The sequence below is a fragment of the Nipponia nippon genome, unplaced genomic scaffold (assembly GCF_047370975.1).
Source record: "Nipponia nippon isolate SJK-2023a ecotype South Korea unplaced genomic scaffold, ASM4737097v1 scaffold_5, whole genome shotgun sequence".
Taxonomy (NCBI): Eukaryota; Metazoa; Chordata; class Aves; order Pelecaniformes; family Threskiornithidae; genus Nipponia; species Nipponia nippon.
The window spans coordinates 53,762,203-53,784,608 of NW_028262369.1; the positions used below are offsets into that span (position 1 = coordinate 53,762,203).

The following is a 22,406-nucleotide window of genomic DNA, read 5'->3' on the forward strand; positions in this document are numbered from 1 at the left end:
TGGCTCCTGTTCTTAGTAGTTGTAAAATTCAGTATGCTAAGATCACTCCTTACAGTTTATGCTAATACCTTTACCTGCATCCTAAACAGTAGAACTTGATTCTTGAGTTGCCTGTTCATTTTTCCAGAGATAAAAATACAGCTTACAGTATTAAGAAGTGATCTTCTTATACTTGCTGATAACCCCACTGGCTGTATATGATCTAAGTTATTTAAGGAAAAAAGAAATGTGGAGTAAGGTCACAAATGAATAATGCTCTGGGGAAATTAATCTTCTTGGTTAGTAGCTTGTAATTAAAAATATCCACAGTACAAGTGGGTATAACTAGAAATACTTGAAACCTAATTAGATGTAGCCTATCTGCTTTATAACATAAAGTGCAGTCTGTCTTTATTTATGGGGACAAGTTATTTGTGTACTATCAACATAAATTAGATATAGAAACAGTTGCGATAAGTACCTTTTCTTATCATTGCTTTGACAGATACAGAATTCGAGAAAACAGAAAGAGGTGATGCTAGTCTTACTGCCCGATTCCCAAATATACTTCCAGACCTTGAAAAGAACTTAGGAGAAGCTTTATCTTGTATTTTGGAGACTGAAATGAAAATTGCATTCGGAAACCTATGGATGGAGGTGGTTTCTTATATCGTCTTGCTTGATAATTTCATGTATTAAGAGCTTTAAATGTCATTGATATTTTAATGATATTAGTACCTGTGCTAAGCCAAACAGCTAAGTCATCTAGTTCACTAACATAACAGTTCACTGACAGTGAACAGTTCAGTGTTCAGTTTTACTATTTCATTTTATAACAAGATTATTCTATTTGACCAGTAATGACTGTGCAGTATTTTAATAGTCTTTTAATAATACGGTAACAGAGATGCTCGCTGTTCAGCGTGAACTTTCGGAACTATCTTTATTGGTTGCATTAAATTTCTATTTCAGGTTTTCTAGTATAGTTAAATCACTCAGTAATAACTCAAGAGTATTTGGAATGTTTGAGAAAAGGGGAACCAAAAATCATGAAAATGTTGAAAGATTATTATTGTACTCTAAACACTTCTACGTGAGCATCTCTGTTTAACCCATGATGCTATTGAATCAAATCTTGTTTTAATAGATAAACTTGTTAAATCTGAATATAGCCTTATTTCTGAGGAATCATTGAAATTCTACTTCAGCAAGCACAAATCATAACATTATTGAAAAACAGAGCAGTTGTGAAATGTATAGGAATATGTCTACATGAAAATCAGCCTTCGAATTTATAACATACTGTCTTTCAGATACTGTATCTGAAGCCACCATGGACATTAGGAAACTTGCTGAAGTGTTATAAAAAACACTGGATGGCTGTTTTTGGTTATGTTGTGCCAAGGAGTTTACTTTCAACCATTGAATGTCTCTATAAACACCTTTGTACAGGTAAGAATCTCTGAGAATGTTAATTGTAAGCATGTAAAAAACCTCACTCTTCTGGTTGTAGTAGTTACAGAAGTAGATACTTTGAAAAGGCATGTACTCTCTATGTTTAAATAATAGTGTTCCATCCTTTTTTGCCTTTTTTTTTTCAATTTAAGATTATCCAAATGGAACCATACCTTGGACAGTCTTATCTACTTGTATTGATCCAGAGTTTATTCCCCAGATGGGTAACAAAATCCCAACACTGTTTTTGGAGCCTTAAAGCCAGAATTGAACTGAAATTGATGAGCCATGAATTACATTAAAAAAAGAAAGCTTGTGGCAAGATCAAGTCTGTCCAGGCTCTGGTGCCAGATGGTCTAAATATCACCTGCAAAAATCACCAAAATAATTTCTGAAATGTTTCTTTTTTTTTTTTTTTTTTTTTTTTTGTAATTCAGTATTTTCCTGGCTTTTTCTACTTTTTATACAAAGACAGTAAAAGCAAATGTGTGGACACTATCAGGCATGTAAGAATTTATTTCACACATCTCTATGTACCTGCAAAAATCAGGGGAAAAACATTTAATGAATATATATATTAATGGTCACCGAAGTCTCTGAACTATTTTTAAAAAGCAAATAATCTTTCTCTCTCCTTTGCCACCATGTTATGTGTGGCCAAATGATCTGCATTTCGCCAAATAACTTATGGAGGAGTAAAGACTACTTAATGTGATAGATGAGGGCAGGGAGGTTTGTTTTCAAAAAAAGCCAACAAAAAAAAAACCCAACCCCCTTTCATTTATTTAAAGATGTCTTTAAGTTTGATTTTAACAGATACACCTCTTTTTGGATATTGCTGTTCTCCAGAACAATTTTAGATATGCCAGTTGATCCTCTTGCCAGATCCTGGGATAAATTTGGAAGACTTGGTTAAGAAGTAAGAAATCTTAACCTTGCACACGTTTCTCTTGGAACTTTTATCTAATGCTTCTGAAACATTTTTAAGGCTTTTTATGTGCTTCAGTTAATCCAGATATTTGATTATTAAATTTGTCTCCTAAGATTGATAACTCCTAACATCTAATATTTTTTTTCCTATTTCCCATATTACTGTCTAAATATCAGGTAAAACAGTTGACTCCTCAACAGCAGGTATCTTGCTCCAGGAATCCAGAAAATTACTCCATGCTTTCAGTTCAAGGTCAAACTATAATGGTGTACTTCCCCAGGCTTATGCTGAAGTGAATAAGCTATACCAAACACTTACAGAGGTAAGGAGAGCTTTAGTATTTGTTTACCTAACAACTTCTTGAAGTTGCTCCATGTTCATATTACAAACTTGGCTTATATTTCTAAATTGTTCCCATAATTTCAACAAATTATTGCAGGACATGTTGTTGCTGGAGTGTTTTCAAAATTAATAGGCTCCAAATTTAACTTTTATTTTCATGTAGCAAATATCTGCCTTTATATATATGCTTGATGGACTTACCCCCCCAGCCCCCAATATAAATGTGTTAGTATTGGACGGTGACTGAAAAACGGTCTTTAGCTGCTTTCAGGAAAAATGTCTTAGTTTTCTATTGTATTTGTAGCTGATGGAAAAGGGCCTTAAAGATTAATCTGAAAACTGTTGTTTCTACGTCTGACGTTGATCCAATACTACTATTCCTAGGTGTGTTATTTCAGCTTTCACTGTCTTGGTAGCTCTGGTGCTACACATGAAGAAAGGACTCGCTTGTATCATGTGCTTTGTGATAGTTAATGGGTGTCCTGATACCTTTTGTGTTCTGAGAAGTATGTCTTTACTTCCAGCTCATCTCTGAGTCGCTGTGGAAGAAATTTCAGTGTCTTGGTTTGTGGTACTGTTAGTTCCATATGTAATGGCATAAAACAGGGAATAAGGAGCATGGATGACTTGAAATATTTCTATGTATGGCAAAGAATACAGGTCAGAATATCTGTAAAAAGTCCTTTTGAGTTTTGGAGAAAGCTGAAGGGGAGAGGAAGAAGGCGGCAGTCAAGGAGAGGAAGGATGATCTGGGGAGTCTTGATTGCCTACTGTGCTGTGACTTCTGTGTGTATTGCAGTCAGCCACTTTAGTCCGCAGTTCTGTGAACGGTGCTGACGTAAGAAATCTATCTGAAAACTTGTTTCCTGCTCTCCTTGTCCTGACAGGTGTTTGACTTTACGAAGAACTGCCCTTATACAGACTAGGTTGTGCCAGATCGGTTTCAGATTAACCTGGACAAATTTTCTGAACCAGTTTACCAAATGAGTAGATGAGTACTTTGTGCTGTTGCAGAGGAAAATGTGCCATCAGTCGTGGGATAGGGAGTAAGAGTAAGAAGCAGTTCTTATTTATACCAGCTTACTATGCCTGGGAAGCTTTGGCTCAGGGTTTCCCTTTGCTTCCATTTCCCATCTGTAGAAATACCAATATATACATATAGAAGAAGGACTTGGTGAAGACTGAGAGATGCTTTAGATGCAGGGACTGTAATAAAGATGGTTATGAATAGAAGAGATCTGCCTTGGTTTTTTTGAGCATTGCTTTAAAAAAAAAAGTAGAAGTGTTCAAGTTTTCTTAAGTTAGGAACCAAATACACTCATTATTTGTTTGCTGAACTGTTTTATAAGGTGAGGTCAGACAGTGAGCAGGATTTATCAGAAGACATCATGGTTCTTTCAGAAAATGCTGTATGTGAAAAAATGGAAGCAATGACACCAAATCTTCAAAACTGCGAAGAAAAAAAGTCACATCCAAGCTTTCATGTAGCTCAAGAAAACAGGTACCAGGAAATCTGGTCAGTCCTCGAAGCTGTATGGAATACAATAAACTTGTACAGGTACAGTATGCTAAAGAAATTCAGAACTTCTACATAACCTTACATAATTTTCAAAGAAGCACACTTTAGAAATTGCCTGTTTTTTCTCTTTTAGAGAAGAAGCTATTAGTAATTAATCAAAATTGACAAAAAAAAAAAAATCACACAACTTGTCACACAAAGAAGTTAGGAGCATACAAATTGTTATGTGGATGCAATCAGTGATCTGTCTAGTGTGCTGCTCTTTTTCTGCACAGTGGCTGAAGTAAGTTGCCTTAGAGAATGGTGTTGAAACCCCTGTAAGAGCCACAAATGTGAGACATCTGAAAAATCTGCTTAAAAATCACTGAGATGCCATCCTTTTGGGTGCTATCACTAAATCTGAATAGATACCGTTTTCTTTTTGCAGTCTTAATCTGAAATCTTTTCAAAGGAGGGACACTGAGTTACGTCAAGCACAAAGGAACTCCATTTTTGGTGGTCTGTTAAGGTCTCACCTAATAAAGAGTGATAATAACTCTACCATTGCCATTTCCACACTAGCGTTAGAACCTACTAAAGAGCTGCACTAGCGTAAGTCTTCTGGGCTTACACCAGTGCAAATTAAGCTGAATTGAAACTGGTCAGGAGATCGCGTGGTGTGGTGTTTCAAGTCAGCTGAGGATCTGTTCCAGAGATCTCTTACTTAACCGTTCTCTTTACTGGGATGGTAATCGTGAATTTGAAGGTTTCATATAGCCATCAAGGAAAAGCTCTTTCAAGTGTACCACGTTATAATGAAAATGCAACTGAACTGTTGGCTCTTGCCACCTGTTAAGGACCGTGCTGTGAAAAGAGGGTAAAATTTTAGAATCAAAGGTCACTTCACACTCTTCTTGCTCACATCAAGAAAATACTACTTATCTTGCACCTGTGAGGATAATTCTTCATGAGTGCACTGCAGCTCGTTGTCCCAACACGACCGTTGCAGGGAAGGTGTCAAGCCTGGACAAAACGGAGAATGAAGCTGCTTGGAAAATTGATGGAAAGCACTTTACTTTGCTTCTCTAACCTAACAGTTCTCTTCTAAGAGAGGCTTACTCAGGTGTACTCAGGTTGTGCATGAAGAGACTGTTTCATTCTCAAGTGAAGTTTAATGATAAATCTATTTAAGTCAAAGATAAAATACTGTTATAGAATACAGTTACTAAGGAAAATATTAAACAGAGAACTACAATTGTAGGGCATGGTCTTTCTACTAGTTATTCTAAGACTATTTTAGATAACATGGTTTTACTATAAATTTACATTTGACCTTGTTGGTTTTTTTTTTAATAGTCAAAATACAATACATACGATAGATACTGGGTTTCTCTGAATTTTGAGGATTTTTATTAACTGCTTTCAATGTCTCTTCTTTCTTTCATTTTACTATTAGTATTGAAATTTTCCAAAAGTTGGACCCCAATGCAGTAACTTTGACAGCAAAGTCTTCGTTTGAAGAAGCTTTTTTAGGTCTGCAGAAACTGTTGGCAGCTGTGAATGATATCCGTGAAGGAATTAGTAGGTAAGTATTTAAGCTAGTCATAAAAGCTGGTGATAATAACAATCACTTAAAGTCATAAAAGTCACTGAAATCTTTTCATTCCAAACTACAATTTATTATGTGTGCTTAGTTACATGATTTTAAGTAAAAATCTTGATATCAAGGCTACCTAGAACCATTTCTTGGTAGCGAAAGAATAAGAAACTGTTGCAGACATTCAGATCTCTTGTAGTGAATTTTCTCTTTTATGACTTGAGGCTTGTTTTCCAGTATTTGATGACGAGCCACTCACCTCTGCTCAGAGTGTAACCAAAGCTATGACATGATTAACTAATACATTAGCTCTGATGGCAACCACTTTGAATAATTGAAAACATTTGGTTTTCAAATGCGAGGCCCACTTGCATTGGGGCAAATTTCCAATATGGTGAAGGACATAAAATTCACTGTTTCCAATTCTAGAGTATTCTTCATGAGTCAAAACCTATATTGCAGCAGTAACAATGACAAACGATGAGCTGGACTCTCAGTTTAGGAAGGATAGTATTTTCTCTGTCTTACTTCTTTTTTAAAGAGTGCAGAATAATAAAAATGAAGCTCTGGAAAGAATAAGGTATCTCCTGTGTAGTCTTAGCTTAGTCTTTTTTTTTTTTTTTTATAGCAATGAAGTTTATTCACTGGCAGGGTCAGCTACAGAAGAATGCTTTACATGTTAACTCTTACAATTGTGGAGTTTCTCAGTTTCCCATTGACTTTAAAGAGTGTTTGTAGGAACTGCTTTGTAATTGTGGTTGAAGTTCCAGTAACTGCCGTGAACATCCTGAAGTGTTGCAGGCCGTGAATCTGAGTGGCTGGAGCTGTTTGATTTGGGAAAACACCACTGCTTTGCATACTTTTTTTGCGTAGTAAGAGCGCAAGTAGGTTAGAAAACTGTGAAATAGATGCATCCAAATGATTGGGCTTGCCCTGTACATCAACAATCTGCCTTTTAAGTAAATGTTGAGGTATGTTACATTTCTATTGTAGACTCTTACAGCTTCATTGGGGATTATCTAATAAGCATATAATTTTTTTCAAGAAGTGTTCTTTCTATCATTCTACGGTAGTAATGAGCTTTTAAACTTGCATTATCAGTACTTAGCAGTGTTCATTATAATCTTTGCTGAAGGATCACAGTCCTTATGCTATAGTTATCACAACAGTCCTGCCAAGTATGGATGATTCGTTATCCTAGTTGTAAAATATGAGGTCTGACCTGTCAAGGCACTTCAAAAGTCTGAGGCAGGGGTCTGGAGCTCTGTCACTTGGAACTTGAGCTAGTTTTCATCTGTAACTGCTACAGTATTTCTTTTTTTTTTTTTCTTTTTTTCTTTTTTCAGTAAAAGTTGTGATAGAATCATGCAAACATTTGCTTCGCTTGTCTCCACACCCAAATAAGTTTTCATTGCATTTTTTCCATTATGGTCAAAATAATATTACTTTAATTAAAATGTTTCAGTAAAATATATATTCTGTAAGTCCCAAGCAAGCTTCAAGGTACGCTCATGTGAAGTAGTGTGTTCACATGAGCATAAAAGGCCATCGCTGCATCGGTAGTATTACAGCCCAAGTTATAGGTCAGATTTTTTTCTGTACAGCACACTAATAATGGGACAAATCCATTCAAAGAATTGTTGTCTTTCTTTTGAAGATAAATGGTCTAAATATTATGAAAGTAGAAACAGAAAAATATGGGTAGAAATGTGAGCTAGAATAGCTTGGTGGTAATTGATTCATTTTCATTGCTGATTGTTTCGTTTAGTGTTCCCAATTGAGATTAGATTTTAGTAGTGGCAATGTCAGTTTTTTCTCTAAAGAAATTGTTTTAATAAAGCAGGTTACTGCTAAACTTGGTTCTTTTCATTCCAGTGCTAAAATTCTTGAAAGAAATCCTGTGGTATCAGTTTATGTATGTGGTGGATGAGATTTAATGGGAATATGGTGCTTCAAGGTCGTTATTTCTGTGTTAGAGGAGTGTTTCATTAAAACTTCATGTAGCTATAACAAAACACGTTTTTTATTTCTTCTAGTGAAAGCTACTTATATCCGCTATTTCCTGTTACGGGAGAGCTCTGTAAAAATAAAAAGGTCTAACATTATACCAGGGAAATATATTTTACAAAAGATCTGCTTTCTTGACTAGAGCCATTAGAGTATCTGGAGCAAAGATAAACAGGATTCTGTTATTTGACTTTATTTGAAATGGAGAGGCTATTTTCTGTTCCACATGATTACCATCACACTCAATGAAATTTATGAAATGGCTTTAAAAATTCCTTTCATACTTTTTAAAATTTTCTTTTCTACCACTAAACTGATATACATTATTTATGCATCCAGGATTATTCTCGGAGTGCAGTAATTTTCTTGCGAGGTTGCATTAGGAAATGACTGCTCTGAGTTTGTTCTGCAGATTTGCAGTAGGGGGCATCGTGGAGCAAGAAATTCAGAGAGACTGTAACAGGTAATCTTCTGGTTTAGTCTTGAGTGTAGGTACTTAAGTTAGTTTGAGACTTCTGAGTAGGTTTTCCAAAGAGTCAGAAGCCATATTTATGAATCCTTGTAGGTTTATATATATTACATAGTATTAAAAGTCTGAAGTTTTCAGAAGCGAGAGGGAGGCTCATTTTGCCTAGGTTGCTCAGCCTTTCTAAAACTGAACTTAGAGTATGTTTATTTTTCTTGATTTTTTGAAAAAAATTCCTTTCAGTGATTTGTAGTTAATCTAATGGTGTGACTGCAGAAAATGAGACCTCTGGAGAAAAAATAGTGAAACAGTTCTAGCTTGAATATTTGGAGGTAATACAGCTTTCGTGATAAAATACAAGCGTTTTCTGTGTTACCTTCTGTTCCTTGCTGTCCAGAACAAAGAAGAAAGAAACTGTCTTGTGAAAGTTTAGACGTTTTACAAATAAGTTATATTGAAAGTTCAACTGCATTAAAAGTTGAGATTTTCAAATTGTTAAAAACAATTAGAAAAGCACAATCACACTTCTTGAGATAAATGTGTGTAATGATACCCTTCCTCATAAAGAAAATACTACACTAGTGGCACTACAACAACTATGTAGACTTGATGACCAGAATGTGTTTATGACAAATACAGATATTAAAAGAAGGGGTGGGTGAGGGGGGAGAAGAGCTGCTTCGTAGAAGAGGTCTTATGAACAGCTTTTTGCATCTTACCCTATTTTTGTAACTTTTGTCATACCATACGGGTTTTTAATTTTATCTTTGCTTCTTCCTCTAACAGCATTGGTAGCAGAATAGTATTTATACTGCAAAATACTGCATGCCATAAATGTTTTACAGTACTTCAGCTCTAAAATGAAGACAGTAGGATGGTTAGCAACCGTTGATAACCTACCTGCCTCTTTTGGCAGCAGGAATGTATTTAAACAAGTATATGTTAGTTGTCTCATCAGATATAGCTGATCCTTGCAGCCATTGTTGTATCAGTGTATTCTTGAGATTTACTCACTTAAAAAGTGAGCATGGAATACTTTTGACAGCAGAGGGTATTGTATGTGTTGATGTATAGTACATTGATTAGCAATGAACAAAGATTATTAAACCCCTGAAATTTATACTTCAAGTCAAATTGTAAAACCATGACATGCTTTTAAATAATTTTGGATTGAATAATATTTCTGACTGTTTTCAGTGGTGATTTACACTCGTATTTGTGTTGTGTATTATTTGGGTTGGGTATTACTTGGAACCAGTTAACTAGGAGGCCTAATTTAAGGTCTCTTAAATTAAATCTTTAAAATAAATTAAAATAATTGTCTTCAAAAATCTTTAAAATAATTTCTTGGTTTTCAAGTAGCTCTTTGAGGCAACAGAAGTATTTCTACAACTCAGGGTTCTCAAGTATGTGCCAAATTTGTCATCACTTGTAGAAATTCTTTCACTGATTCTGCTGGAAGATGTTTGGGCCCTTCATCTTTGGAGAGAGGAGAGGTTTAAGTACTTACCACAGATAATTAACTCTTACAGATCTTGTTCTAAGAAGTGCAGAATTCCTTGCAAGGTATCACTGCTGGGGGGGGTATATATACTTAAGATATATTTGACTCTATACCTAAGTTACATCATAACTTCTCTCCACTTGCTGCGTGCAAGATGTGTTTCTCTTTTAACCTGTTGAAATTAATGTGTGCACCAATACCAGCAGAAGATTGGAAGCGCTTGTAGGTTTTCATGATCAGTCATCTGAAACATATTTTGTGTCTTGTTGCTGTTAACTCTTCCCATTAACATGCTTCTTGGAATACTGGATACAGATAGCTTTCTGACTCACTCAAAGGCTTCAGCAGCGGCATTTAACTGTATCTATAGGGCTTTACATTCGCCAACGTTTTCCCCTGGTTGAACATAACTTCTGATTCAAAGCTTTATTTGCACCCTTAGGGAATTTTACATGTCTTCATGTTTCCTGCACAAGTTACTTTTAAATAAGAAATCCTTGTTAAGAGAAAAGAAAAAGAATGGTTCGTTTTTGGTGAATTGATATAGTTATTTCTAGTTTGATTTTTTCATCTGTTCACTAAGAAATAATTGTTTTGTTCGCATGCCAACTTTAAAATCACTCACAATTTACAGCATATACTCTTAGATACAATACTTATAAATATTTATACTAATACAGTGTCAGCTGTAAAAATATTTATCTGTTACTTTTACTGCAGTAAGAAACCTGAATTCTGCTTTTCTAATATATTATCTAAATGGAATTTCTCTCAAATTCCCAATGATTTTGTTTGTTTGGAAAGCACTGATTTAGATGAGGACTTCATAAACATTTGTAAATTAAAAATATAATTTTTAAGATCTTCTCAGTAGCGGAGCAAAGCGTTACTGTATCAGAACTGATCACTGAATTGAATGTTTTGGGATTAACTCCGTGGAGCATTTTGACCACACATAGTCAGATTGGCACAGCTGAGAGCAGCATTATGGTTGAATGAGCTGTAAGGCATCTTGCGGAAAGGCGTTGTATGTTGAAATGTCACTCCCCAGGGGTCAGCAGTAACACGGAAACATCCCCTTGGTTACTAAGAAAAAAACCACTTTACATCAGTAATAGCATATCTGAAGTTCATCTTTCTGCAGTATTGTATCCTTTAGTTTAATTATCATGTCTGATATAGTTGAAAATGTGCAGTATGTGACAAAAGGTTTCCTCCTAATTGTAGTGTTTCCTTTCCTACATGGATTCTTTGCCATCTCCTATTACATTTGAACTTAACCTACTGCCTTCTCTGCTGCCAGGGTCCAAATTGGTCCTTTACCCTTCTGCCTATTTTAATGAGAGCTGTAAGAAATTAAAAAGTTTCAAGACCTCTGCCTCTGTCAAATACCGCTGAAATTGGCCAGGGCTTAACAAGGAGCAGGGCAGAGGTGATGCTGTGGCAGCTGCTTAAGCCTTGTTGCCTTTAAGCCAGTCTAAAAAGCAGAAAAAATTGAATAAATGAGTTAGTGTTGTAAAAGCCGTAGGTTTTTTTTCTGACTTTGTAAAGCTAGGGAATAGGCATTTAGACAAAGCGGCCCTAGGATCTGACATCTGAAGTACTTCCACAATAGAAGAAAGCATGAGCTTGACTTTATTTTGGGGAAAATACCCTTAATTTCCCAATAGGTTGATACTGAACAAAACTCTGGCATGTTTTGATGATTGTAACACCAGTTTGAGTCCTTATTGCAGTGCAGTGTAATGAGGATTTGTTGATAAGCCGCATAGAAGTTTTGCTTTTCCATTTCTCATCTTTTTTGTTTCCCTGATCTTCTGACAGTGGGGTTAAATGGGGCTTTTAGTGGGTTAAGTTGAGTTTTATATAATTGTCATATGCCTTTTTGATTAACCGCACAGATTTATTGAATTGGTTAATGCTTTATGACAGTCTTATCAGTCGTACACTACAGGCGATTATATAGAACTGTTGAAGAGGAATGACTCAGTGTGGCAAATACTGAGGTACAGAGGTTTGGCCAGATTTGAGTGATGACCACGTAGTCTCATATGACTTTTCTCCATATGCTTTACTTGTCATTGCCCAGGATTTTAGTGTTTGTGAGCAGCTGGCAGGCTGACATGCTTTCACTGCCAGATTGTTTTGTGGGCTGTTTTTTTTTTTTTTTTCCTTCGATTTGATAAGTTAATTTTCTGATCCTTTCCAGATAGGCTTTGCTTGTTTCCCAGGTCTTCTCTATGCACAAGTGAAAACCCACTGAGCTATTTCCTATCCATTTCCATTTTTGATTATCGTATCTTACGCTTTATGCATGCGTTTGGCAGCAGATGAGTGACAGGACAGTAGGTAAAGAAGTGTTCTGAGTGGTTTGGGAAGCCCTATTGCTTATGATATAGAAATCATGAAGTCTGACTCTCTTCTTTCTCCCTTCTGCCCCAAGGACGATATCTAACCTCTGGTTGGTAGCTGTTGCCCATAGTCACTTTTTGTGTCTTTCTATGACGTACTAAATATTTTCAGAAAACTGTACAGAACCAACCATACTATAGCTTTTAGCTTGATCAACAAATTGCATTTTATTGGCCATCCAACTTTCATGTCACCCAGCATCCTTGCCAACATCTGCTCAGAGCATGATGTTTGGATTAATTAAAAGTTGAACTACATAACATGGGGTCATTTGTAGTTTGGTTTTGCACGGCTGTGCTGATAGGAAAGCCAAAGCGATTCAGTGGCTTTCCACCCTCTGCTTTTGAAATACATTTGATGTCATGTTGAGAGAGATTCAGATTGCTCATTAGAAGAGTTTTACATAGGAGCCCATTTGCTTCGTGTATTATTAATTTAGAGGGTGTTCTCTAGACATAGTTCTATCACTGAGGCAGACTTTTTTTCACCGAGAAACTTTGATGAAAACAAGATCAACTTGATTTAATGAAGTCATAGATGCAGAGTCGATGTGATACAAACATATCCAGATTTCCCAATGTGCATCTTCTTGTAGAATTTCTATTTTCCGTAACGCAGAATGATGGCTACAGGAGATGAAAGGAACATAAAGCGATTAAAACCAGTAGACAACAGCGGTGGTGTGAAATCATTGCCCTGCAGACAGAAATGTGTTACAATTTTCTACAGAAAAATATATTCCAAGACTGGAGCTTGTATTCCAGTTCCTATTTAGTTGAAAACAGCAATAAGCATGTTTTTGTGAATGCTGACCTGTTAAGAATTTGTGGGGGAAGTTACTGTGCAAGCTTTTCTCTCACCAACTTCTTTTCAGTACTCAGTGTGTTGCAATGGTTCTTCCTTGAAAACAACAAATTTTTTATTTGAAGATAGTGTAAAGCTTTGAGCCAAATGTCTGGCTTCTCATTTCATGTTACAAACCCAGAAGCAATTGTTGTCATAATCCAAGTGAACGCCATAAAGTAAGTTACAGGATTTAACATTAAGTTACTTGTATGCTTATTTACACATTTTACTTTTTTTTTTCCCCCCAAAGATCTGGAAGCACAGCTGGTTTGTACATCCACCTGGGATCTGGTAACTTAGAGTGAGCTAAACCAATAATGTTAGCTGTATGCTAGTACGCTTTGGTCACCAGTACAAAAATAAGTATGTTTTCCAATTTGATGTCCTGACAAGAAATGAATAGAAAGAGTGGTGAGGGTTACCTTATTGAGTGCCTAAAGCGTATAGTCTGGGAAACATCAATGGAATGATTTTTAAGTCTGCAGCCTCCTAACTGGTGTCAAGATTCAGATTTTCTAGTAATCGTTCCAAAGCGGTCCCTTCAGGAAGAAAAGATCAAATACAGTGTATGTGATGCTGGTGCTTTCATGGTGTTACGCTTGTGAAGGGAAAGGAAACGTGGGTGTGGGTGGCGTGTTGGCTGCTTTCATACTCACAGTACAAAGATCTGCGCAAAACCAGGGGTCTAAAAATGACCTTGGAATTACAGTCTAATGTTGCTTCGAAAATTACTTTCAAACTCGTTTTCTTTTAAACGTAGCCTTGCTAAGAACGATGGAGTGAAACTTGAAGTTCCTAGCTGCTTCTCTGCCCTGGGAATTTAGAAGTCAGATGAACAGAAATAGCCATGCGGAGATGCCGTATAGCCAAAGGGGAAGGCAGCACCGTTTGATCCTGCCTTCCGCTCTGCTCTCAGTCTCTTCCTTCACCTTTTCATAGCTCATACATACATTTTTCTTCCACAAAATCCAGAAGCCCATAATTAATACAGGTCTCTCTCTCACCAGCTGCCCTTTCCCCCCCACCTTCCATCCTTCCTATAGAAAGCTAGCCTGGCTGGGTTTCCCACCGGCAGCTCAGCTGTGACAGCAGTCTTACTTATCCTACACCCTTCCATATGTGTCCTTGGCACAGCAGGAAAAATACAGTGATGAACATATTTTGCCCCAACATATTGTGTGGCGATGTGTAATGGCCTTCAGGTGAAGTTATTAGTAATACCTTACCTTTTGTGTTTCGTACAGTTTTGCATTGCATTTTATGAAAACAAACATGCAAGCTTTCCTCCTTTTTGCATTAAATAGAAGGCAGAACGGTACGAAAATCATCAGCAATAGAAATCACACTTTCCCAGGCTCGGGTATACTAATTTATTTATATTGCAGATGACTGATGCGATAGCTAAAGCTGATGCATTGTCCCATGCAGACAGGGTTGCTGGCTAGCGGCTACATGGAGCTGGTCGATGGGAACCTTAGCTGCGATGCAGTCCAAGCTGCCAAGATTCCCAGCGTTTCCAAGGATGTTTGCCAAATTGTCTCTGCTGGGGTTTTACACTGTCAAAGCTGATAGCTTTCTCACTGAGGTAGCAGTTGAAGGCTTCGAGGTATTTTTAGGAAACCTAGCCAGTTGCTTCTCTTGCTGACTTTTAGTTGGCAGGTTGTGTTTTAGTTTAAGAAAAAAATTCTGAGTGCATCTTCTTACGAAGGGGGAAAGAATGGGTGACTAATTTTTGTAACAGTGATAATTCCTATGTAAAATCATGATGAAAATAAGCAGCGGACTTACTAGTTACGATAGATCCTGTGGTGTGTCACAGTCTTCTAGCCTTTTTAAAAAAACAGTGTCTTTTTTAACTGGGATTTTTAACTTATTCCGTTAGTTTTCTGTTTTTTTCAATTCCTAATTAACTCTATTTATAAAGGCTTACAGCTTGCAAGGGGAGGGTGGGGAGAATTTGGGCACTTTCCCATGGGAAAGTAAATAGAGCTTCCCAAAAAGACTTTTTTTTTTTAAATATTTTTTTTTCCAGTCCCAGTCCTTTTCTTAATCATTATTTACATACTTAAAACTTAATATAAGGCAGAATTTTATCAGTATTTCTTAATATATGTAAAGTGCTACATGGTTTTTAATGTTGATTTTAATGTACATTTTGTGCATGTTTAAGAGGGTTCCGTTTTTTCCTAGTGAATGAAAATGAAGTTACGGTGAAGTATAACTGAATTATATCTGCTTAAATAGATTAGGAGAATTAATTTCTGAGAGAATCACTTCCTTATTGGATCATTTTTGGAGCCTTGTGGGACAGGGTGTACATCTCTCAGAACTTCACACCACCTTACGGAGAGACCAAAGCTGACGCTTTCTTCTGCGGGTGGCATCTCTGCTTGTAACGTAGTGAACAAGGACTAGAAAGACTGAAATATTGCTGGCTGCTGTGTGTATTCGTGGCTAAATAAAATACCAGTATTTCCCATGATACTAGGTTCTTCATAAAGACACCTTTCTTCAGCTGTCAAACCGTATTTTCACTTCTCGGTATTGGGTGGGAATTGGTTATTATTAGAAGTAGCAAAAATGGTATGTAAATTGTAGTATTTGAGCTGTAAATTAGAATAGTGGAGGGAATGGGTTAAAGCTTTAGCTAGTGGGGGAAAGTTTTGTATTGTGTGTCACTTTTCTGGTGTTCCACGTTAATACAGCAGGCTTTGCTTATGTGAAACAAAAGACTTCTAATTATTTCTTGTTTTCTTCCCGTCTATATAGAGAAATTGCTCATAAAAACATCAATTGAATTTTTAATTATGAAAAACCTTCATAGAAAGTCCTTACAGAAATAATAAGCTCATTTAATTCTTTTAGGGGAGTGGAAAGGGATGGGTGGAAGGAAAAATTCTTCAAAGATCAAAATTCTCTTTTTGTTTAAAGAAAGTAATGAGATTTTTTTTTCATGAAGCACTTCTGACTATTTTTTAACTCTTCCATAGAATCCTTTTATATTTGCTTAAAAAAATCACAAAACTTTTCTTTTTCAGAATTTTGACCCCAACCAGTAGTTTTCAAGATACTTGGACCCTCTATAACTTCCTCATAAGCAACGAGGTATGAAGTTTTCTTTAACGTTTTGCCAGATACGCTTCTGTTATTTAAGTTTTTTATTTAAAGTAGTGATGAGGTTAGCTGCCTCCTCACCGTGTTTCCACTAAGCTAGAATTTTGAAGATTTGCTCTTACTTATTAGGCGTTAGACATAAAAATATATTTTTAGTTGGTACCTACCAAAAGTTATTTGAACCTCTATCGATATTTGAGTTGCTTGTGTGCCTTTCTGAGCATTCATTTGTTGTGAATGTCTCGCTGTAGAGAGTAAAAAGTCTTGAAGCTGAAGTCACCAAAACATCCCTGACCTAGTCGTTTTAAGAAGAGAGTGCATTGCCCTGGGTAGTTCTGTGGAGAATATTGGCTGCAGTTCAGAGGAAAACAGATAAACTGAAATTACCAGTTATTCATGAAGGTTTAACTAATTTGTGCTGAAAGATTTTGAGAAATTGAAATGAATGTTTGCAGTGGAATAGAGGTATCTTTCCATTTAGTATATTATGTATTTCAGATTTGCAGTCCTCTCCTATACAGGAAAACATATTTGGGTTTTGGGCCTGTACATATAGGGTGGCTATATTTATGGAATTAACAGGAGTCATTTGCTGTAGAACTTCATATACTTGCATATACTTCGTTTGCTATAGAACTATAGGGTAAATTAAGAGGGAAAGAAGAATTATTTAAGGTCTTTTAGATTTGTGCAGAAATTGTTAGAAAATGGAGCTGGGGTGATATCTATCACTCCCATTATATACAATCATGATTGTTAATTTGTATTATTTGATTTTATAATATATAGGATGACTTTTTTATGTACTGTCTCAACTTGAGAGCCTGTTAGGCAATACATTAACCATATCTGTTATACCAGCTGTATAATTTTGATCAATATGTGGTACTTGGTGAATTACTGTTAATTCTTTGTTCTTTGTTTTAGATAAATAATAGTATAAAATTCACTGCTGAGGAGCTTTATGAGTGTGTTTCACAAGAGATATATCGGTAAGCCAATTACTGACCACATCAGATGGGTTTTGAGACAGCATTTTAGTGTGTACTGTATTAACCAAAGTACCATAAGAGAAATTGTTTGGATAAATAAAAAAATCACCATTGTAGGAGAGGCATAGGAAAGATGAGTGGGGATGTTTTCTCCGCCCCCCCCCCCCCTTTTTTTTTAATGACCTACTATTACAACAGAGTAGGAGAGGACAGAAATTAAATTAGAGGTGAGCCATTAGCATCTACACAGTGATCTTCAGCTGTTTGAGGTGAGATGTTGGTCCCTCTTTCCTCTACCAGTTTTGAATTCATGGCTTAGTGGCAGACAGAGCCAGTATAGGACAGCATTCATTGTAAGATAGGTTAGAGCATGAGACTGCATTTAAATGAATTTGATTATAACTGAAATTGTGTTTTGGTGAGGTACTTCTTGTAACGGAACTCGTTATTATGAGAACTTTGCTTAAATCAGCAGAGGCAAAAACCCTGCGATTCTCAAGGTGATTCAAGTGATTGAACTGTACCATGAAAACTGGGCATATCTGCAGTTGCTGTGCTACACTGTGGCCATCGTTATTAAAGTCATAAATTAAGCCATTTGTAAGTCCAGTTAGAAAAAAAGGAGAAACAAACACAGGATTCCAAGTACCGTTTCCATTTTAGGAGGCTTTTTTATAGTTCAGTCACAAGAAAATAAATGTTCTGTTGTACAGCTGAGTTAAGGGCCTTGAAAACTTTAATCTAAAAATGAGTGTCATGCAAGACTTACAGCTCCTAACTGTAAAGTTTCTGGCTCATAAAAGGTTTATTTCTGAATTTGTGTAATTGAGGGCTTGTAAATCCAGGTTCTGTGAGGTTTTTAAAATGCAAATTTATTTTTTTTTAATAAATCTTAAGTGGATAGTAAAAGACAGGTAAATATTTTCTTTGATGTTCCTGTTATATGGATACGAATTAGCTGTAACTTGCCAGGATATGAAGCATAGTTCCATCAGCTGCGTAAAACGCTTGCAGGTTATTTTAATCTGAGTAGGCAAATTATTCTAAAAATCTTTTCTTTTGCCTGGATTGATACCGATTTCCTAAATCTTCTGTGAATTTGTGCAAATCGCTAGGTCAGAGGAGAAAAGTTAGGCAGGGAGGGAGAGATTCAGTCCATGTATCAGTAGAGAAAAGTAGTTCAGAAGTTTAATTGGCTTGAGTTGGTGTCCAGCACTTCTGCAGTTCTCACGTTTCCAAACATTTGTGGACATCTCCATCACTGCCTGTATAAAATCTATAGTGTACATACAGCCTTTGGTATTGTGCTAAGGATAGCAAGGGAACTGCAGTTTCTTGACGTTTGAAAGGTGTCCCTAGGTCCATGCTTTATCAGAAGGCCCAAAAACTTGGACCACTGTGGCGAATTCTGTGTGCCACAGTAGATTTCACAGCCAAAAAAAACATTCTCGCCAGAACTTTCATTTTCTGGATGAGCGGTACAGGGCGAGGGTGACATTTTTGTTACGTTTTTGTCCTTTGAAAACATATAAAGCAAACGAAGCAAAGATTAAGATCTGTTGCTATAAATTCAATCCAAGATTTTCAAAGTACTACTTATGTCTAATTGTTGTTCTCAGTTATTATGGCAATGAAACTATTTGGTATTACAGAAGTGAAATAAAATATGACTCCACCCAATAAAGCAGAGATGCTAAATGAGGCTTTAAAAGCACTCAGTTAAAAAGCAACGTTCCAAGAGCAAAGGCACAGGAAAGGAGACTGCTTTAAAGCAGGCTGAATTACTTGTGCTTTGGCAGAAACATGCTGAACAAAATGTTTCCCCTTGCTTCAATTACCCGCAAACATTTTTACTTCAACCTAGCCTCTGAATTCTTTGGGACATAAATTCCTGTCTAGAATATTCGTACTCTGACTGTTCCTTTTTCAGGATACACCAAAGATGCTCTTGTCTTGAAATTTTGATCCAAAGGGTTTCTCCTTATCTGGAGAAGGAAAAGGACTACTTGAAGCTAAATAGCCAAAGCTACGTGCACAATTGTCACTGCTTTCCTATCTCTAAGCAGTACGACAGGCTTTGGTGTCACAGTAGCATTTAGAAGTTGCCAGCCGAGGTCCAGATTTTTAGGATATAAATGGAACAAACAGACTGGCCCTGCCCCAGAGATCCACTGTAACAATTTTTTGCATCTTCAGCAGATTCGCAAAGTAAGTTATTCCATCAGAAAGTCTTAGGTGACTTTTTAAAAATCTTTTCTGAACTTGCCTGCTGGTTGCCTGGCAGATTCCGGTCTTCCTCGCATAGATCTGAGTAGTGTTGACCCAAGACCTCTCCTTTTCTGGTGGGGTTTTTTCCCCCCCTGTCTCACGGCTTCCACATGTCCCCTGTCCTTACGTTGGTAGAGACTGAGATGTGGTGAGAGCGAAGCCCGGTAACAAAACAAAACTGTCCACTGAGTCAGGTCTGTCACAGTTAACATCGTTGTTAGGGGGCAAGGCAGTAGCCTGCGAGGGGGGAGACGGGATTATACAAAGGCAGCAAAGGGCAGGCCTGGCTGCTAATTTCTTCCTCGGTACAGATTCTTCAGACCTGATAAAGTGGGCTTACGAAAATCCTAGCCTGGGGAATCTTTCTTAATTGGAATGCAGTTTTTCCCTTCTGAACAGTGGGAACATGCCACAGTCCTGAGCTGCAGAATTAGGTAGATTGTAGCTTAAGGGAGATTTACTTAAAGCCCTTATTTCTTCCTCCCTCCCATCCCATTCAAGTGTGCACCGCAGACAGTAGGGCTGCTGGATTGCAAGAAGAGTTTCAGAGAGGCCATTAGCTTTTATGGCGAGCAGCTAACGTGAACACATCTGAACTAGGAAAATACATTGTTTGGAGGCCTGGGCATCTAAGCAGCGCACTTGAAAGCTACGCGTGACTTTCACACTGCTGCTTTTGCTCTTCCACCTGGTCGTGTCTACCTTGCAGTAAACTGCCAGAGGAGGTGGAGGTGAGGCATTAGGCAGGGGCTGGGAAGATGCCGATGCCTGGGGTCTGGAATGGGCACCGACACAGCGATACCAGTCTGCTTGATCCCTCCGGCCAGGCGTTCCCCCGCTAGCCGGGGAGAGCACCCTGTGCCTCCCCTTGTCCTACCGACCGTGGGGCCAGATTTCACGTGTGGTGCGGTCAGAGCAACGGTTTGGTTTATTGTCCTGATACCACAGTCTGTGGCGATGAAGCACAGGACTGCCTGGCAGATACCCTCAGCGAGTACTGACTGCATCGTTTGCAAACCTTGCCCCTTTTCTTGTTTCTTGACGGTCCTTTTCAGTGCCCTGTACGTCCCTTTCTGCCAGCCTGGCACAGCTGGGTGTCCCACGCTGGTGTCACGCGTTTCAGTGGAAGTTATCTGCAATCCAGTACCCACCATTGTGTTTTTGAGGGCCCAGAAACAATCTCTTTTTTGGCCCGTTTAATATTATTTCTATTTACTGTGGTAATGACATTTGAATTAACCTGTTGCATTGTCTTTGGGTCTAAAAGTCTGCATGTGGTACCGCAGTGTTTACCATTTTAACCGTTACTCAGTGGTGACTAGAACGATGTAGGGAAAATTTTAATTGAGATAAGGGTACTGAAATATTCACGTCTCAGCCAAGATATTTTTTTGCGCTAGTTTTTAAGAGCTGCTCTTGAAAACTGTCAAGGCACTCGCTGCTGCGGAGGGTTTATAACTTGTGCTGCCGAGGCGTCCCAGTGTTCGCTCTCGTTCTGTACGCAGACTTGACCGATAGCCTGAGTAAGTACGCTGCCTGCTCGCTACTGGCTGCCCAGTAGTGCCTCGCTCGCCAGTGTCGAAACGGAGTCGAGGCGCAGTTTGTAGCTGATGAATGGAGCTCGTTCATCAGGAGGATGGATGTTCTTTCATCAGAGTAGCTGTGCCAGTGCTATAGGTTATTGCTGGAGAAATGCTATACATTTAGACTGCTCTGTGTGATAGAATTGATCTCCTGCTCCGCCAGGCTGATCTGCCAAGCTTACGTTACTTGTGAGAGCAAAAATTACTGGGAGGGTATGGTACGTATCTTAAAAGCATCCCTTAGTTTGAATTGTATTAAAAATACATATCTATAAAAAGTTGATCAACGGAAAAAAAACCCCAACAAACTAGCAAATCTAGCTGTTGGATATAGATCTGCATCGATACAGGCATAAAGAAAATAATGTGTGTAAATTTGTGCTTGGCATAGTAAAAAAAAATTATTTGCGAGTCTGGTCTGGTAGCCCTCAGGCTGCACTTGTGTAACTTAACCTTGCCTTTTTTTCCTCTTTTTTCGAGGAGTACCTTTTAAATGGTCTTTTGAGAAAGTATCTTTTGGAAAACCAAAGTTACAGAATGTTTTCTGTGTAATCAGGTTTAGATGCCTCTTTTGAAACAAAAGTCTAAATAATAAATTAGTGTAGTCAAGAGATTTGTTTTGTGTGTAAATATATTATGTGTAAATATATGAAAGACGGTTTGAATTTAACCTTCCAAAATCCCTATTCTGTCAAGAAAGCTGTAATAAGTGACCTTTCAATGCTGATTATTTTTTAAAACTACCTTTACATAATACAATGAAAGTAAAAAGGAGCTCTGCCTTTTTGCTGGGTTGTGGTTTGGCTGTTTCAAGGTGATGGTATAAAATCCTTGATTTTAGCAGCTTTAGAGCAAAAGTCAGTGCTAGTTCTTGGGTTTTATGGAAATTGCCTTTTTGATCATACACATCACAACTGCATCGTTTGTCTTCTGCCATATGCCTTTTTAGTTAAAAATTGTATGAAATCGTATTTTGAGTCAGGACAACTGGTTTCCTAGTAGGAAAGCAACAGATAATTCCTAGTAGCTGCTCCTCCTCAGAGGTTACGTTTGGTTGCAAATACCAGAGCCTGCAGAGATCACCCAGCGGATAACGCGTAGAGCAGTTGCTATTTCATCAGCACGCCGTGTGCCGAGGGGCTGTTGCGAGGGTGCGAGTAGACGGGAGGGATAGGCGATACTCGGGGCAGAGCGCCTGCTCCTCTTCCCCGGGGGGTGAAGGGGGATTTTTGCATCTCTTGCAGATCATGCTCGTACAAGCAAGAACATAAAAATCTGTGCTAATAGTTTAAAATAACAATTTTTAGGTATGCATGAGGTCATTTTTTTAAAGTCTTGGAACTCGGCTGCCTTATCTGTCATTGATTTATTTTTTCTCCCCAAATGCAATAGCAAATATGTTTGCAAAATAC

At 37.6% G+C, this 22,406-nt stretch overlaps 1 protein-coding gene across 6 annotated transcripts in view; it reads left to right on the top strand.

The window, feature by feature from the left end:
* Window positions 1–22,406, top strand: part of SWT1 (SWT1 RNA endoribonuclease homolog) — a 40,854-nt gene that overhangs the window by 15,161 nt on the left and 3,287 nt on the right. For 3 of the 6 annotated variants that reach the window (XM_087733786.1, XM_087733783.1, XM_087733787.1), the window contains 7 exons: window positions 485–639; window positions 1,293–1,431; window positions 2,542–2,687; window positions 4,057–4,265; window positions 5,662–5,790; window positions 16,076–16,142; window positions 17,079–17,143. In XM_087733786.1, coding sequence (XP_087589912.1) covers window positions 485–639; window positions 1,293–1,431; window positions 2,542–2,687; window positions 4,057–4,265; window positions 5,662–5,790; window positions 16,076–16,142; window positions 17,079–17,143 — 910 coding nt within the window. Of the gene's footprint in view, window positions 1–484; window positions 640–1,292; window positions 1,432–2,541; window positions 2,688–4,056; window positions 4,266–5,661; window positions 5,791–13,287; window positions 13,339–15,227; window positions 15,250–16,075; window positions 16,143–17,078; window positions 17,144–22,406 lie in introns of those variants that run through there. The other 3 variants (XM_087733789.1, XM_087733785.1, XM_087733788.1) reach the window with 3 other exon arrangements.